Raw genomic sequence first — 18,631 nt, 5'->3', positions numbered from 1 at the left:
ATCCCAGAGGATCTTCTGCTGCCAAGCAACAAAAGCTGAACAGAGGGTCATAATAAGGTTGAGTTATCAGTCACGGCTAACACTATTAAATACCTGCATGCACTGAAACACATGCACATATCCATACAAACCTAGTTATTCTCACAGAAAGACACACACATTGGCTTTCAGTTCATGTAGAGCCACACACACCGAATGAATGACAGCGTGATGGACCTCCCTGATAAAAAGCGGGATATTACAAGCAGAGCAGGTCATGGTAGAGCTCTCTCCGTTATGATTAAGCCTGTGAGACATTGATATTTATCAGCTTCAAATGAAGCAGGAATTCAAAGCTGTGATTTACGAATAGCCATGGCGTATCTGCCTGGACATACTTGCTTATTACTGACATTGTCTGCCTTATTCTGCTCATGCGCCTGCATTAATATTTCACTACATGGTTATGTACTGAATCCTCAGATGTCTGCGATGTGAATTTTGCTATCAGGAATGTAGGATTCCAGTAGTGAGCTGTCAGACACTTGTTATCCAGAGAGCCCCTGTAGCCTGCAGAATAAGTTAGCTCTGTTCCAATACCTAATGGGGCTCCTAGGCAGCATTTTAGGGCACCGTAATTAAATAGAAGACATCAAGTCACAATACATGCATCAAGATTACATGTCTTCTTTAAAAAAAAAAGAAAAAAAAAAGAAAGAAGATATAAATAGGACAACATAACAGCTAGGCAGATGGAATCATATATATATATATATATATATATATATATATATATATATATATATATATATATATATATAAGCATTAAGAAAATTAGCAATGGTTTTACTATGAATATTTAAATTGACGGCACAGATAATATACTCCTAATTAATCATATGAGTAAGAGTTAGTAATCAGAAAAGAATGTATTTAGTCAAACTTAATTTTATAAAAAATTGGAATCTAAATCATGGCAAGTTACATCCTGCCATGTTTTCAGACAAGCTCAGTCAGCAGCGCACAATGTAAACCAATGTAAATCACCACAGAAAAAGCAGACCATAAAGTGGTTTCATAGTAATACCTTTAAAAACAAAAACTTACAAACACTCTGAATAAAATAAACGAATGTGTAGGCATTTTTATAAATGGTGTTCGTGTGTCTTTAAAGCTGAAAATATGCATTTCATAATATTCTGTCTCCAGTACAAAAGTGGAGACACTGAGCACGGATGCAGAGGGAGCAGATCAAATAAATGAACCAGCTTATCCATAAGTAACAGGGTATCAACGAGCTGCCACATGAAAATATTCACATGATTTTCTTCTTTACTAGTAGGATGAGCGCTTACAGTTTATTGCAAATCAGAGTATATATGATATGAATAAATCTATAGAGATCAAGGCTCCTCTGGGAGTAGGGATGCAACGATTATCAATTTTGTTTGTTAATCAAATTATCAAATTTGTTGTTGTTGTTTGTTATTTGCATTAATTGATTTTAAAACCCCACTAGTTTAAAACTAAAATGATTTTAAATTTGGTTTTGTAGTTCAGGCCTAAATAAATATTTGTTGACATGTTAAAAGTTCATTTGATTGACTATATAAAAATGAGTAAATATAATTATGCATTTATTGGGTAAAATTGCTACTTTTTACTGTCATTCAATGTGTTTTTGGTCATTATCAATGCATTGTTAATTGAGCAGGCGAGGCAGTGGCGCAGTAGGTAGTGCTGTCGCCTCACAGCAAGAAGGTCGCTGGGTCGCTGGTTCGAACATCGGCTCAGTTGGCGTTTCTGTGTGGAGTTTGCATGTTCTCCCTGCCTTTGCGTGGGTTTCCTCCGGGTGCTCTGGTTTCCCCCACAGTCCAAAGACATGTGGTACAGGTGAATTGGGTAGGCTAAATTGTCCGAAATGTATGGGTGTGTGTGTAAATGTGTGTGTGGATGTTTCCCATAGATGGGTTGCGGCTGGAAGGGCATCCGCTGCGTAAAAACCTGCTGGATAAGTTGGCGGTTCATTCCGCTGTGGCGACCCCAGATTAATAAAGGGACTAAGCCGACAAGAAAATAAATGAACGAATGTTAATTGAGCGTGTGCAGCGCGGCAAAAACAGATCCAGAGCTAAAACGATCACGACACTGCTGCTTCAGTGACGTTCAAGCTGCTTCTGCTTGCAGTTTGAAAGCTCTAATCTGTTACCATAGACACCAAAAAAACATGCACTGCTCACACTTGCTGTGTGAAACAGGCTTGAGTCATTCAGCACTGTTTCCGAAAACACTCGATTGATCTCAGCTGGTGGATCAACACTCGCCACATGATCGCTCTAATCGGCGCCATTATTTGTAAGTAAGTTTAAGTGGGATTGCAAACCTGTGTACTTTCCATTGCTTCTTCCTCAAACTTTAGCCGTATGCAGTTCCCGTGGTCACAAAATCCCCCTATCATATCTTGCGTCTGAAAAGCGTGGATGCGTTGCATTGCGTGCGCTTCCCTCTTTTGAAAATAACAAACTTGAACAAGTTTGCCTTAATTAATAGCTTTACTCATAGTTAGTCCAGTGTGCACAGTTATTCATCTCAGTTTACAAACTAGTGCACAGTTGGCATAACTTTGTTTAGTTGCTGCAGTTTTGTTCTGTGCAAAAACACGGTGTTGAGAAACCTTTACGATTAATTAACCATGACGAATTAAATCGCGGTTAATAGTGAAACCGGTAAATCATTGCATACCTATCTGGGAGTGAGGTTCTTGTGTCCTAAAATCCATTACTTGTGCTGTAATGACACACGCCATACTATATAGGTGGTAAAAGATACATATAAGGTGTAATAATTAAGATATAAACCTAATATTTCACCTACTTGACTGGAAATGATAAGAACAAACATCAACGTAGGCAAGATTTTTTACCCTAAATATCCTGGTTCAGTTTGGCCAACCAAAAAAACAAGTCGTTCGGCAGTTTTCTCTCTCCTTCTCTTTCAGTCTAGTATTGTAAAAGTATTTTTCTGGTATGACTGGTTGGTACAGCTCAAAATGTGACAATAATGAATCATTTCCAACAGCAATAATAAATAAATTATGCAAGTTTCATTCGATTCAGTGTCATAGTTTTGTTCCTCCAATATAACCAACTGATGTGGTTTAAAAACACCCTTTTCAGCAATGAGCTGGTGCAGTCTTTTCATCCCCAAACTAAAACCTTTTAAATCCAAAACTGACTTTCTGCTATAAGCTATGCTTGTTATTATTATTTTTTATAGCAAACTGATAGAAATTTATGAAAATCTCATGCTTCTTCTAGTAAATTTATATTGCTTTGTTACTTTTATTTTAAGTCTGTATTTCCCTGTATTCTGTTTTGTCATTTGAGTTATTTTCTGTAAAAATATTTCAAATTGCACTTGCATATAATTGTATTCATGCTCTTTACAGATTCAACGCTGATATTTTTTGTATAGACTACTTCTTACCTTACCTGCAGCGTCGAGTTCTTCATAAGGTTTACGTGCTGGTGTTTCTTCATCGCTGTCCAATGTCACAGTGCAGGTATTCTTTCGTTCGATGAAGATCCACTTAATATATCAGTTGACTTGTCCATTGTGTTCGTATGTTTTTATTAATAGGCCATGTTTAATGACAAAAAACCGCGAGCGAATCAGTTTGTAAGCGAGTCATTCATGCTTCCAGCTCCACTCAATGAAAAGTTCCGATGCAAAAGAGTGAGTCATTTGAGAATCATGTAGTTTATGTCTATAAACAGTAGATAGAAAACAGGGGCATTCGACTATTTCGTAAATATTGTCGATCATGCGTCGCTGGACCACATTTAGGTTGCATGTTAAAAACAAATGACTTTCTCCACTAACTGCACACTTTCGTAATCACCTCAGTCAGAAAACCGTGTGCAAAAACACCTGTTGCCCATTTCTCCATTTTCCTTCGGCTTAATGACTTTATTTATCAGGGGTCAACACAACGGAATGAACCACCTCCATTTCTCCATCTTTCGGCTAATTTTCCATCCATTCTACAGATCGCAGCACTGCAGAGCTAGAATAAGGTGGGTTTTCAATGGACTGTTAGTATCTGCATAGTTTCAATTCTTTGTTGTAAATAAAGTTTACAAAATGTCCTGGGAAAGAAATCGGCATTCCACCAACTGCAGACCAATAATTTATCATTTTTACCTGTAAACATAAGCAAGACGTTTTTATACGAGGGTTAAGTTTGAGTTAAGCGCATACTGGAACGCCAAGATCGGTTGAGCTTTGATATTATTATTCATCATGGCAACAGGAGCTGACAAAAAGTAATCTGCACAATACAAGATTAATTTTTATCACTTTTATAATATCACAGAAGACAACTAACTAAAGGATATTTAACTCGTATGGTATCCCAATGCATGGCAGACAATATCAAATAATAATAAAAAGTTATGCTTATCTTATCCTGACTTGACTTTCTTATCCACAAGTCAGTTCTTATTTAAAGTGTAAGTGCAAATAGCTCTAGATCTAGCATAAGACATTACCAAGTTAAAGTAACAGATCTTTAGCTATTTATAGTGGTGGATGTTTGCAGCTTGGAGTTGTATATTAACAAGATGCAAGAGTACAAGATTATATATTTTTATAAATTATTATATTATATTAATTCTAAATTTAAATCAGATATACCGATTTAGCAATGACACTTTTTAAAGCAGCTCCACCCTCAAATTTCATACAAGGTTATATAGAACATACAGTACAAACTGAACAGCTCCACTGGTGTAGACATTAATGTGTTGGACACGGATGACCAGTTTATAGCTCGCTCTACTCACGTTTTCTATCTCATATCACATTAGAATTGATTTCTAATAAAAATGATGGTAATTGATATTCCAAACTCTCCTGTTTTTGCATTTGCATAATTTTATTTAATTAAAATGCACTCAATTTTTGTTGATTTAAGAGTTTTAAAAAATTTTTGCAGCATGCAGGAATGAATTAATTATTCTTTCAATTAAAAAAAGTAGAGGAGTGACACAAATTCGGGTTACTGAAGAAAACCTGCGGTTAAGTACCATGCAACTCTGAGTATAAGCTACCTCCCCTTTAGAATCAGGCTTGGCTTACTCTGTTTTCTCAGATTTGACATACCTCCCATTCTGAAATGGAAAACCCAGAGTTTCCCTTTATTTCAGAGTTACCATACTCAGAGCTTTCACTTAACCTCCTTTCTGAATTGAGCCCCTGCAAGAAGCATTTATTTTGAATTTGGGGACAAAACAAAAGATTGCTAGTTCATGCCAAGGAAATGATTCATATAATCAGGAGAAGAGAGCACTATACATGCTGCATGTTGTCTTTTTCATACTGTTTGAGCATAAAAAATAAAACAATCAAGAGGGAATTGAGCTTGACCATTTTTGTAACCACCGTTTAACAACTATGGCTAACTAGTGTAGCAAAATCAATTCATGGTTGAAACGGTTTAAACAAAATATGATTTGGTTGTAGTAAAAGCTCTACATTTCATAATTCTGTCTGCCATATAGTTTATCCAAACTGGAGGTGCCTGCTATAATCTATAATGCAGTATATTTGTAAGGAAATAGGTGGATATTCTAGCAAAATAACCAATGCTTTAGCACCAACTTCTCAAGGGTTCTGTAGACTGGCCTGGACCAACTAGAAACCAGAATTATGTTCCTGCTACTGACTGGGGTTTCCAGTCATAATTGTAACAAAAAAGATACTCTTAAGTTAATTGTAGAACTTCTGTCATAATTTTTTAAACCTGTTTTACTAATGTCCAGAGAAAGACAGAAGAAACAAGGATGGTCAAAAGGAGTGATTAAATCAGGCTGTAAGAAAGATGGCTATGATAAGGCTGGAGTGAGTGAGTCTGTTTCTGTTTCTTCATTAAAGTTTCATCGCCAGGCTGCTCTGATTTATTCCCTCCTGCAGGACAAACAGCAGACAGCTCCATCTCTCTCCTTCTCCTTCTCTCTCTTTCTCTCTCTCTCACACACACACACACACACACACACACACACACACACACACACACACACGCAAACAAGCTTCACCTGTTTAGCAGCTGCATTCATGTTTAATTCCTATACTGCCATTCTTGGGGAGGCTCTGTAGACATGCACAAAGACAGAATGGACAATCCATATGATTCTCAGGTCCAAGTGCTGATGCAAAACATCATTATTATCCAAGAAATATCAGACCCACCCACGAGACAGTGATAAATCAGCTGTTACCGGCTACAATTGACTCCTGGAATTATTAATTCCCTACATTCAACAGGCATCTGTTATGTTTTCTATCCTTTTAATGAGCACAATTTAGAAAATTCCATTAAAAATAATGCTAAATGAAAACACCAAGATGCACATCTATTCTAGAAATGTAAAAAAATAATAATAATAAAATAATAATAAAAAAGCTTTATCAGATATTTGTAATTAATAAATATTACAGTTTGATTGTTTAAGTGTCTTAACGTATGTAACTGGGAGTATCAGGACCAATGCCACAAATAGTAAAATATTTCTTACTTTTGATGTCATAACAGCATCACACTTCGTTAAAAATGTTGTTTATTATCAGGATTAGATTGAAGGGTCTGATAATTAATGAAACAGCTCCCCTGGTGTTCCAGGAATGAACTGCATGGAATCAAACTCCATGAAAGACGACATGTTATTCAGCTTGTTTCTCATTGATAATCCGAGGTTTATCATACAACCCAAATTAAGTCCATATATTCTTTATTAGATCTTTTGTGCTAGATTTTAATAAATCCTAGCTTCAAAGACATGCACAAATATATAGTCCATGAATTACAGAAAACCTAGTTTATACAAATCACTTTCTGTCTATACATGAAGACTTTCTTCATCTGTTTTCACTGAGACAGAGACCAATGCGCCCTCGTCACAACACCCAGACACAATCATTTTAGCATCTGACATTTTAGTCCATATTTATCTCTAAGGGATTTTAGATAAATGTTACATCAGATCTAGCAAGTCTAGTTAAGCTTTAAGATATTTGATTTAAAAATATATATAAATATATTTTAAATAATCTTCATATAAAATACTACTTCCGTCAACAGTATTTTATCTGTTTATGAAATGCTCTATATATAGAAAAGTGACTTATTCAGTCACCGTAGCTGAGTAACTTCTGAGAGAATCTAAGAAATGTGATCATTTGCATATTGAAATAGTTTTAAATATTAGATATTTTATATCTTCTGTTCCATTCTATGACTAGATTAAATATTGTCATTAATCAGAAACACTTGACTTATTAGGATACCAGCCTGTCAACACTACTGTCAACAGCTTCTGACTGGAAGGTGAGGTTAGCGGAGAGGATTACCAGGACTACCCTCCCCTACATTCAGGATATTGCACCACAGTGAACGCTTATCCCGGACCAGAAATATTCTAAAGGGTGCTACTCACCCCCACCAGGGACTATTCTTCCCATTAACTTCTGGGAAGAGGTACACAGCAATAAATGCAGTACAGCTTCTGTAGAAGCTTTCTGCCACTGGCCATCAGAATGTTAAACTCTTAAAGGGTCACAATGTATTTATTTATGTTTATTTTCTTAATTTTTTTTTTTTTACTTTAAAACTTATATGCACTATTGTAATTTGAACTCACTATATATACTGCACTCAATATATATGTGCTCAACATAACTGAGTACACCTCATTTCGAAAATGAATATTTTTTTAATCAATTTCTCAGTAAATATCATTCATATTTTGGTGCATTTGAACAATCGGATTTATTTAAATAATATTTTAGTAACATCTTCAGAAATAGAAAGATAATAAATTTCAATTCATGCAAAATATTGGGGAAGAAATTTACAAATCAAAATTTCAACTAAATTTATAATTTTTTCTGTTTCTCTTGAATTTTGGGCCAATACATAAGTCATTTTGTTCGATTATCTCCAGAATTGGGTTTAGTACTGACCAATTCAATGTATGTGCACAAATATAATACTGTGAAGCTTCCTGTACAAAATATTCATTTAAATGAGAGATTTGTGAGGGGTTTTCTTATATATGCTGTGCACTGTATGTATATATATATATATATATGTATATATATATATATATATATGTATGTATATATATGTATATATATATATATATATATATATATATATATATATATATATATATATATATATATATACATATATATATATATATATATATACATATATATATATATATATATATATATATATATATACATATATATATACATATATATATATATATATACATATATATATATATATATATATATATATATATATATATATATATATATATATACATATATATATATATATATATACATATATATATATATATATATGTGTGTGTGTGTGTGTGTGTGTGTGTGTGTGTGTGTGTGTGTGTGTGTGTATGTATGTATGTATGTATGTATATATATATATATATATATATATATATATGTATATATATATATATATATATATATATATATATATATATATATATATATATATATATATATATATGTATATATGTGTGTGTGTGTGTGTGTGTGTGTGTATATATATATATATATATATATATATATATATATATATATATATATATATATATATATATATATATATATTGTAATATTCTACTATTTATTGTTTAGGGTTATTTGTATTGGAACTGTGGAGCCAATGCTACAACATTTTGTTCGGAGTATATACATGTGAATGATAATAAAGTACTTGACTTGTTTTCTCAAAACATCTCACCTCTTTTCATCATTTTTCACTTGCTGCCAACAGGCAGTCATGTTTAAAGGAGCACTCCACTTCAATAGATTCATTTTACAACTCCCTTGGATCCCCGAGCCTGTCGGGAGCACTTTTAGCTTAGCAAAGATCATTGAATTGGATTAGACCACTTGTATTACACACAAAAATGACCAAAGAGTCAGGATGATTTCTTATTTAAAGCTCGACTCTTCTGTAGCAAGTTGTTGTTTTGTGGGCTGATAACCCAAAATCAGAGTTCTGCCATCATTTACTCACCCTTCGGTTGTTCAAAACCTGTTTGAGAAGACATTTTGAAAAACAACTCTTTGTGGTTACCATTGACTTCCATAGTGTTTCCCTCATATATGAAAGTCAAGGTGTACCAGCAACCGGCTTTCTTCAAAAGATCCTCTTTTGTGTTCAACAGAATAAATAAACACTTTTAAAAACACACACACACAAGAGAGAGAAATTGTTAATTTTTTCATTTTTGAGTGAACAATGCCTTTAAGGGCTTATTTTTCAACATGAACCTTTACTTAAAAAGCAAATATCATTAAAATGCAAAGTACTGTTAAATGTCGAGTGGGCCTGCTAAAACAGTCAACAGTGATTTGAAACAGAATCTTTAAGAACTGTGACATTCCATTTCTATTTTCCACCATTTTACCTTACATGACCCTACGCAAAACAATTTTCACACAAGATATTTCGCAAAGAATTTATGCCCTACACTGAAAATCCATACAAGTCATTGCTATGACACTGCGCCACAGCTCTCCCCGCAGAGATGTTTAAATTCACTGAGAGAACAAACGCCGCCTGGGAGAATTTATACGGTTGAACCCTGGAGTAGGTGACCCTCCAGTGAGAACCAGGGCAGAACAAGCCTCAAGCCCTACAGCACATTATCTGATCCAAACCAGTCCTGCTGCTGAGTGTCGCACAGTAACCTCAACCTCTCCGTTCTAGGTAGTGATGTGAAAGGAATTCCTGAAAGGAGGTGAAAGTGCTTGTCAGACAAGCGGTAAAGTTTCAGGAGAGAAAAAAAGCTTGTAAATACAGACTGAATATGCTATATTATCAATCCATGTGCATACAAGGGAAACAGCTTCCTTATAATGTAGTGGAAGAGAGAGGCGTTGCTAGACTCCATTAAAAATATGCTGTGCTCTAAAAAAAGCTTTGAGGTACAGGATTGATTTCTAATATTAATTTAGAAATTCTCAGGCTTACATTGCAGATGTGCTCAAGGAATAAAAGAGAATTCTTAGGAAAACCACAGTTAAAAATACTAAGGGCTCACCTTAAACAAAGTGAAAAGAAAGTTGATTAGAGTGATAGGGGTATTTGCCCAAGTAGATGTTTATATCTAGCAAAACCCTGATGCAAGAAAAACAGCAACCACTGCAACACAAGGTTTACTCCTGTACTATAAGAAGATACAGGGCATATCCCGAAAACAGTTAAACACAAAATAAGAGTTTCTGAAGTTTGTAATTGGAATTCATGGCTTACGTAGTAGGGAAAAGGTATGTTAATGGCTACCCTATTTCAATATTCTTTAAATATTTGGAAGAAGAGGCGGCTGAGTAAATGGCAAAGCTTTAATTTGGTAAATAATGAATAATCTCTTTAATAGCTTATCATAACAACAAAATAATGTCCTGCAACTTTAATCTCTTAAAGTCAAGTGCTAATTTGGGGTTTGCCTACCAAAATTTAAAAGCTTCACAAATCCACAGGCAGAGATGTAAATGCAAAAGTTTGGTATCATTTGAAAGAAAACCCTTTTGATTTTCATAAAACACTGTTGAAAGTGATTAAAATACTTGTATATGTTGTCTGTGTTATAATAAACCCCTCCAAAAAGGAGGCGCTTTTTTTTGTAAACTCAAATTTGAAAGTGAAACCTTTAGGTTCCGTGTGGTCGAGGTTGCTGTAATTAATGTTGGTGGTTCCTGCACATGTCAGTAATCATAGGAAAAATGTCTTGATCATAATCTATGCAAAAGTTATTTTATTCCTGATTGAATGAAACCACTTATGGGGGTATTGGGCCAGTACCTTTAAACTTTTGTTGAATGTGGAAGTAAATGATGTCACAGACCCCGTACCGGGTACGCAGAACTTATAGCCTAGATCGATAACAGCAGAGTTGCTTTATATTGGAAAGCTGCTTATATTGGAAATTGGCATAATTTTATTTATTTATTTTTTGCTGCCAATGTTCACTTATTACTATAGCGTAGTCCTAGGCTAATTGTTTGGCTGGGATTGACTCGTTAAAGAAAGCTTATTAAGTATCTAATGTGTGCAGGAGCAGACTACAGTATTACATGGTCTTGATGTCAATATAAATAGTTTTTCCATTTACTTTTTCATTTTCCCTTGTTCACATTTTTTTTTAAAAACCTGCCAACACAAAAAAGTCCAGACTTGAATCACTTTCCGTATGATTTTCTTGCTGTAATATAAGAGTAAGTTTTTCAGTGTGGTTACACAGTTGGATAACGTAGAACAAGAGTACCCAAACTTTTAAGCCCGCGACCCCTAAAATAACAATGTCTGTGACTCGCAGCTCACAAATTCCTCTTAGGTGGTTACAAATGAAGAGTTCAGATGCAAAAACCTCTAAGTGCCGTCTAAAATTTCCATTGTAATTGAACATTTTTCTCAGCCTCCTTTGTTTATGTTGAGATATTTTACTTTAAAGACCAGGAAAATGACAAATTCTTTGCCATAAAAGTGATATTACTGAACATACACACAGGAGCCTAATATAAATGCTCATTTAAGAGGAAAATTTCAGACGGCATTTAGAGGTTTTTGCATCTAAACTCTTCAAGTATGTAAATGTGGCTCATACAACAATAAGCCTACAATAACAACAGCCTATGGACAACACAAAAAATGCAACAGTCTAACAACCATATAATTTTTATAGTCATTCATTTGCTTAACAGAATTAACCTCATCTAATGAGACTGGTGGACAATGTTTTTTTTTTGTCTTTGTGGACAAAGTCTAATCTTGGTTAAATTTTAGAGATCGCTAATCAGACATAATTTTTAATATTCAGTTGTGGTCTGTTTTATTTTCAATGTATTTAATTGCCATAAAGGTGTCAGATTTTAACCTGGTGCTATAAAATCAATCTGCTGCAGCTGACACTATTGCTGTGCTGTTAATCCAGCCTGATCTCACAAGAAAACGTAAGTATTTTACGTTTTGCCAGTTTAGTGGCTAATTCGTACGAGGTCATTCGTACGAAATTGTACGATTTTAAAAAGGAGGCATGGCACCTAACCCCACCCCTAAACCCAACCGTTATTGGGGGATGAGCAAATCATAATAAATTGTACAAACTAGATGGTGCGAATTCATACGAATTAGCCACTAAATCAAAAAGTTAAGAATTGCCATAAGATTGTGTTGGTTAATCTAACAAACACACCAATACCTTAAAAAATAATAATAATTTAAAAGCTGGTGGCTTTTCATTGCATGCTGTTTTTTTTGTTTTTTTTACTATTAAAAACTACTATTTTTTTTATCTTCTGTGGGTTATGGTTAGAATTGTGTAATTATTAGTTCAATAGAATGTATCTGACTTTTTTAAATCACCAAGCAACCCCCTATTATTGTCCTGCGAACCCCACTTTGGGAACAACTGATGTAGAACACTGTCACAAAAAGTAAAAAAATGGCCACCTTTGCACGTTTAACCTATGTGACACTGTCAAAATTCACACGCTTTGATGAACATATTTTGAGGACTCCCCTCATCGCCTTCCATATTCTCTTTCAGAATGAACACCAATCAGTAATGCAACAAATGTCTTATATTAGACGGAGAGGCTAGCTAAACAAGTATACTACTTTACAGTGTTTGTTGCCCGTAAATACCCTAAAGATGTAAAACGGCACAAATCAACGTCACCATGCTAGTCAGCAGGACGGCATCTTTTTAAAAGCTCTTCATGGCGAGTAAATGAACCATCAGCAGTTTATTCAAATATCCTTTAACATGCATTTTAGAAGGACAAGGAACCCGAGCTGTGAGCCTCTTCTGGAAAGCAGCTGTGGAAACTGTCGAAACTTTACAAACTGAAAATGTCACAAGGTGAAACAGACTGTGTAGCAAACCATGTGACAGAAGCAGAGGAAATCTGTTTCACACAGATGTGCTTCAGGACAAAAAAAAATATTCAAGCATTTTTAAAGGGTGTCAATACAATTCTGACCTTCAAGGCGAGCTGTCACAATATATAAAGAGAGACTCACAGCGCATATTATACAAAGACCTTGAGCACATTAAAGAGCGTGAAACATTAAACATTATTCAGAGCTACAAGACCTTCCGTCCAAGGGACTTTGGTTTCAGTACTGAATGACATTTCTTTCTGGTCATTTATCTCTCCTGCCCAGCATACTACACCATATCACACTATTAATTATTTAAAAAGGAAAAAGTCATTAAATAGGCATTTCTTTAACAAAAATATTTTCTTTATGTTTGAAAAAAAGGGGTTTCCATCCAGAAATGCTTCTATAACTCAAGTTAAATGTATAATAACAAAAAAATATATGATGGCCTTGAATGCTGTAGGTGCTATTGATGGTTATTACACCAAATACTGAGTTCTTAACTCTTAAGTGTAAAGGGCACCTATGATCAAAATCCACTTTTGTAAGCTGTTTAAACAGAACTGTGTGTGCATATAATGTGTCGACTGTCATTTTGGAGTGCTATAAACCCAACAAGTCCTTTTTTTTTTTTTCTTTCTAAAATTAAAATACGACCCAAATCTCAGTGACTTTGAGGCCCACCGTCATGTGACTTAGGAGTGAGTTTTTTCCAGCCCACTGAATTGATTAACATTGATTTAAACTTTAAAACATATTTTAAACAAAGTTTGTTTGTGATAGACAGTAAAATTGCTTTAATTCCTAACTTATAGTCGCCACAGCCACATGGTGTCAGTCAACGTGCACAGCAAACTGCATTTGTGTGAGACTCATCATTTTCGAAATGCTTGAATGAACTTCACCACAAATACACGAAATAAACTTACATGCTATTTTTGACTAATAAACTGTATTTCAGCTTTATCAGAATTCGGCTCTATCACTGTGCTGTTTATCTAACCTAATGCAAAATAACAAGCAGACACATGTGGTGGCAGTGGGCGGGGAGAAGCAGCTCATTTTCATTTAAAGCCACAGGCTACAAGAACAACTACAGCATACTCAGAGAGCAAAATGGGCAGATTCTGAAGGCTATAATAAATAATCGGATGGATATTTTGAGCTGAAACTTTAGACACATTCTGGAGACACCAAAGGCTCATTGTAGATCTGGTAAAAAAGGTAAAATAGGTGCCCTTTAAATATGTGGGTGTGTTGTTTAAAAATAAACATATTTTGAACAATTGACATTTATGCTCTAAATTAAATTTTAGATTTAGAAGAAGTGTTATCAGTAGTTTGCTGAACAAAACCAAAACTACATTTGAAGTCAGGATTATTGGCCCCCGATTATTTTTTCCCCAATTTCTGTTTAACGAAGAGAAGATGTTTTCAGCACATTTCTAATCATAATAGTTTTAATAACTCATTTCTAATAACCGATTCATTTTATCTTTGCCATGATGACATGGTGATATTTGACTAGATATTATTCAAGACACTTCTAAACAGCTGAAAGTGACATTTAAAGACTTAACTAGGTAAATTAGGCAGGTTAGGGTAAATAGGCAAGTCATTGTATAACGATGGTTTGTTCTGTAATTAATTAGCTTAAAGGGGCAAATAATTTTGACCTCAAAATGTTTTTTTTTTTTTTTATTAAAAACTGCTTTTATTCTAGCCAAAATGAAACAAATAGGACTTTCTCCAGAAGAAAAAATATTATCAGACAAACTGAGAAATGTAATTTTTTTTGCTCTGTTAGACATAATTTGGGAAATATTTAAAAAAGAAAAAAAAAAAGAAAAATCAAAGGGGGGCTAACAATCCTGACTTCAACTGTATACTTTAAACTGTAAATTGCACGAAACTACAAATTTCCAAGCCATTTTTAAATAGCTTCGAATACTCAAAGTATTTAACCATGACTATAGAATTTCAGACAAGCATGCAGATTAAAATCACACAGAGAGATTATAAAACAGTCAACTGAAGTACCGAAAGTAGCAAGTATTTATTCAAGGTAAAATTATTTACATTGTAACCAAAGACAACATCCTGGAAAAATGGTACAAATAGTTTTTCCTTTAATATATATATATTTATATATAATATTTATATATTTCTTGTAATTGTACTTTATCTAAAAATAATGCAATAAAAGGGTGGGAAAGTATAAAATAAAGAATATTCAGGTTTGGTGGAAGTATTCTAGCAGTCTTACATGAAATATGTACAGAAATATTTACAATTAAAAGAAAAAAAAATCATCCAAATTCAGATCAGTAAATTAACTTTTAGTAAAACTTGCTTTAGCTTTACAAAATAGAACAAGCTTTACTCCATATGGCTCTGCTTCAGCAAGGATCTGAAAGGAATAGAGGACACTTTTGCTTCGTTCAGTCTGAAAAAAAGGATGCACTGTTTTGTTTTCTCTTTTCTCTTTCAGCAGCTTCCAGCCATTTTGCAGACAAAGACAGGGTGGAAATAAAATGAGATGAAAGAAACAAGTTGTCCTGGATCACATCAAAAGGTAAAGAAAAACTTTTCATAAAAATTATAAAACAACAAAACCTCAATCGTCCCATTACATTAAAACCATAATATCATTAAATTAACAGCGGATGAGCATTTTGATGGACTTCTTTATAAACCCACCAAACATCAACTACTTTCAAGTGCTGTCTTTTTTTTCCTTTTCAATTCTAAAATGGGGCTCACACAGCACAGCCTACCAAACTAATTAAATAAACAGAATAAAAACAAAAGAAATAACCTGTAATGTTTTTTAATCATTGGTAAAGTGATTATTCTTCACACAGAGAAAATGTAAAACTACAAAAGCCAGTGGATGATCAAAGAAGCCATAAAAAACAGAAAACAGCAATCCTCCCGAGATATTCAGGTAAAAACAATCAAAATGTCTTGCTTACTGTCATCACTGTGAAGTGTTTCTTTAAGAAATCAAACATAAAAGCTTGGGTTCAGTTTATGTGTTAGACATGGCCATAAATTATTATTCAAGCAGGACTCCACAGAATTTTAAAAGAATCCACTCGAGGAATTCATTAATTTTATTAAATCACACACACGCACGCACACAAAATCTACTTAATCTGATTAATGCATAATTTTTTTAAAATGTTTGGAATGTCTTTGGTTCATCAGGCATAACTTTGCATATTTTCTTAACCTATTTTTATTAACCTATTCATATTTTTTATTCATGAAATTATATACAATACCTTTCAAAAGAATGGGATTTAGTTAATAATGAATCAATTCAACAAGATATTGGGTTTAAAAATACATCAACATTTACTGCCACTTTATTCTCACCATTTAAAATCTTGTACTTGCGAATTTTCATTCATCAAAAAAACAAATCCTGATTTCATACAATTCTGAACATTGTTTCCACATAAATATTAATCAGGACAACTGTCTGTAATAAATTAATAATACTAATAAATGATAAATAATAGTGGTGTAACGGATCACAAGTTTTACGGTTCGGATCACATTACAGTTTTTGAGTCACGGATCGGACCATTTTTAGGATCAGCAAAAGAGGAAGAAGACAAATGTCATTTGTTTCCATTTATAATAAAATATTATTGCAAAAACCATTGGTTTAACAAACAGAACTTAAAACCTGTAATTTTATTAAAAATAAAAATAAAAAAAGAACCAGCTGAAAAAAAGGAACATATTCAATAAGAAAAATGATCTTCGCTACTGTTGCTGATGATGCTAAATATAGAAATCTAATCTAGTACAACATATCATCTTTATTTTCAATGAATGATTCACCAATTCACACATAAATATTCATATTTCATTACAGGTATATTATTTTTGAATACCTATTTAGTGACATCATTTTGATGGTTGTGTGTCGCCACTTATTGGTTACACAATGTAATTGCTACAACATTCACCAGCATCAAGTTCCATTAAACGGTGATTTTAATCTTTACCATAAACATCAGTGTTTAATTATGAACTCTAAACTGTTCTTCCAGTATTTCTGTGTTATTTAATTGTTTGTAACGAACTGAAAAAGTGTAAAAACTTAAAGTCTCTCGATCAAACGCAGATTAGAATGCAGCGCTTCGAAGGATTAATAAACACATGCAAATAATTCTCATTTATCATTCATGTTTCGCGGGTTTAAATTGAGATCACAATCTTTGAATGTTTAATTGTGCATCTTTACACTGAACGCATTAATCCAGGCTAAACAAACAGTGACAGAAAACACCTTTAATTAATAACCTAAGAAAGTATTTAGGTGATTTTATACACATGATTTAAATGATGTGGGAGGCAATCTCTCTGCAATTGTTTTAAATGTTGGATTAACCTACAAGTTCAAAAAAGGTTTTTATTCCGTGGGCCCTGTGCGTTCTGAACTGTGGGTTGTGATCTGTACACCCCTAATAAATAATTAATAAAAACAAATGATAAATATACATTAAAAGCACCATTCTTCTAAATGTTTACTGAAGGATTATTTGACACTGAAGACTATCCGCTTAAAATTCAGCTTTGGACCACATGATTTAAGTCCGCTGTAAAATATATTTGCATAAAAATATTTTAATTATATGTAAAATTTAGTTTTTTTTTTATTAAATAAATATAGATTTGATGTGAATAGTCCAATTCTTCAAATTAATAGTTTCTAAAACTCTTACCAACCCCAAACTTTTGAATGATAGTGTCTCTAACACTGCTTTTGGGTATTGTATATTCATGAATACTTAAAATGCCTGTACTATGCAAGATGCGTATGATTTCCAGTTGCTACAACAATCACTTATGATGCGAGAACATCTCTTAAGACAATTTACGCTTACATCATTATTAATATAAATACAGCTGATAAAAGACTATCTGAGCAAATATCATGTGCAAACAGTCAGTCGTAATAGGAGGATTTTAAAACCAAATCAGATTTGCCTGCAGTGTGAACAAAGCCTCAGAGCTCAAGTGTTTGAAATATCAATAAAGTTACTCTGTTTAGGGTAAATCTCAACGCTACAAACAAGAACAGATAGCCTAAAATTATACTTCTGATCAAACAGTTTTCATCATTTCATCAGTGCTTCAAAAACAAAATATTCTGCTAAACACACAGCTGAAAGTGTGTGTTTGTGTGTGAGCATGACAAAGACAGCATTTGAAAAAAATAAAAAGCACAAGCAAAAAAAAAAAAAAAAAAAAAGAGAGAGAGAAAAGAATCATGAAAGTCTCTGTAGCGATGCTTAGCCACCTTTACCACCGGATCTGCTTTCTGTTGTCCTGAAGGGCCTAAGGCACATTGCCAGGTCCAGATTTATCCCACGGAGTAGGAGGGGGAACTGCGACACCTCTGCTAACAGTGCTCCAAATAATCAATCACCCGTGAGATAGATTTCTGTCCTGTGGTTCCAACAGAACACTGATGACAGGAAAGAGCACAGACGTGTTAAAAGCTGATTTAAATGTCACTGGCCACATTTCAAAGCACAGCCACATATTTCGGAAGATCAATGGCAATCTCACACCTGGGATTAGACTGCATGAATAGAGACCAGTTCACAGCTGGAAAGCACATTCAAATCCAGGTAGAAAAAC

The 18,631-nt window shown here is 33.8% G+C and overlaps 2 protein-coding genes across 15 annotated transcripts in view; both read right to left on the bottom strand.

Annotated features, from left to right (window-relative positions):
- The window catches only part of grid1a (glutamate receptor, ionotropic, delta 1a), a 492,166-nt gene extending 488,130 nt beyond the window's left edge, over window positions 1–4,036 (bottom strand). For 6 of the 14 annotated variants that reach the window (XM_087290561.1, XM_087290565.1, XM_087290559.1 and 3 more), the window contains exon 1: window positions 3,466–3,982. The gene's annotated coding sequence lies outside the window, so the exon portion shown is untranslated. Of the gene's footprint in view, window positions 1–3,465 lie in introns of all 14 variants that reach the window. The other 8 variants (XM_087290568.1, XM_087290560.1, XM_087290558.1 and 5 more) reach the window with 5 other exon arrangements.
- Window positions 4,037–15,004: 10,968 nt separating this feature from the next.
- wapla (WAPL cohesin release factor a) overlaps window positions 15,005–18,631 on the bottom strand; it is a 30,754-nt gene continuing 27,127 nt past the window's right edge. Inside the window, exon 20 of the mRNA XM_087290544.1 lies at window positions 15,005–18,455. Coding sequence (XP_087146670.1) covers window positions 18,390–18,455 — 66 coding nt within the window. The 3' untranslated portion in view covers window positions 15,005–18,389. The remainder of the gene's footprint in view (window positions 18,456–18,631) is intronic.

The sequence above is a fragment of the Danio rerio genome, chromosome 17 (assembly GCF_052040795.2).
Source record: "Danio rerio strain M-AB ecotype USA chromosome 17, GRCz13ab, whole genome shotgun sequence".
Taxonomy (NCBI): Eukaryota; Metazoa; Chordata; class Actinopteri; order Cypriniformes; family Danionidae; genus Danio; species Danio rerio.
Note: the sequence above shows the minus strand (reverse complement) of the source record. Positions and strands in the feature narration are given on the sequence as shown.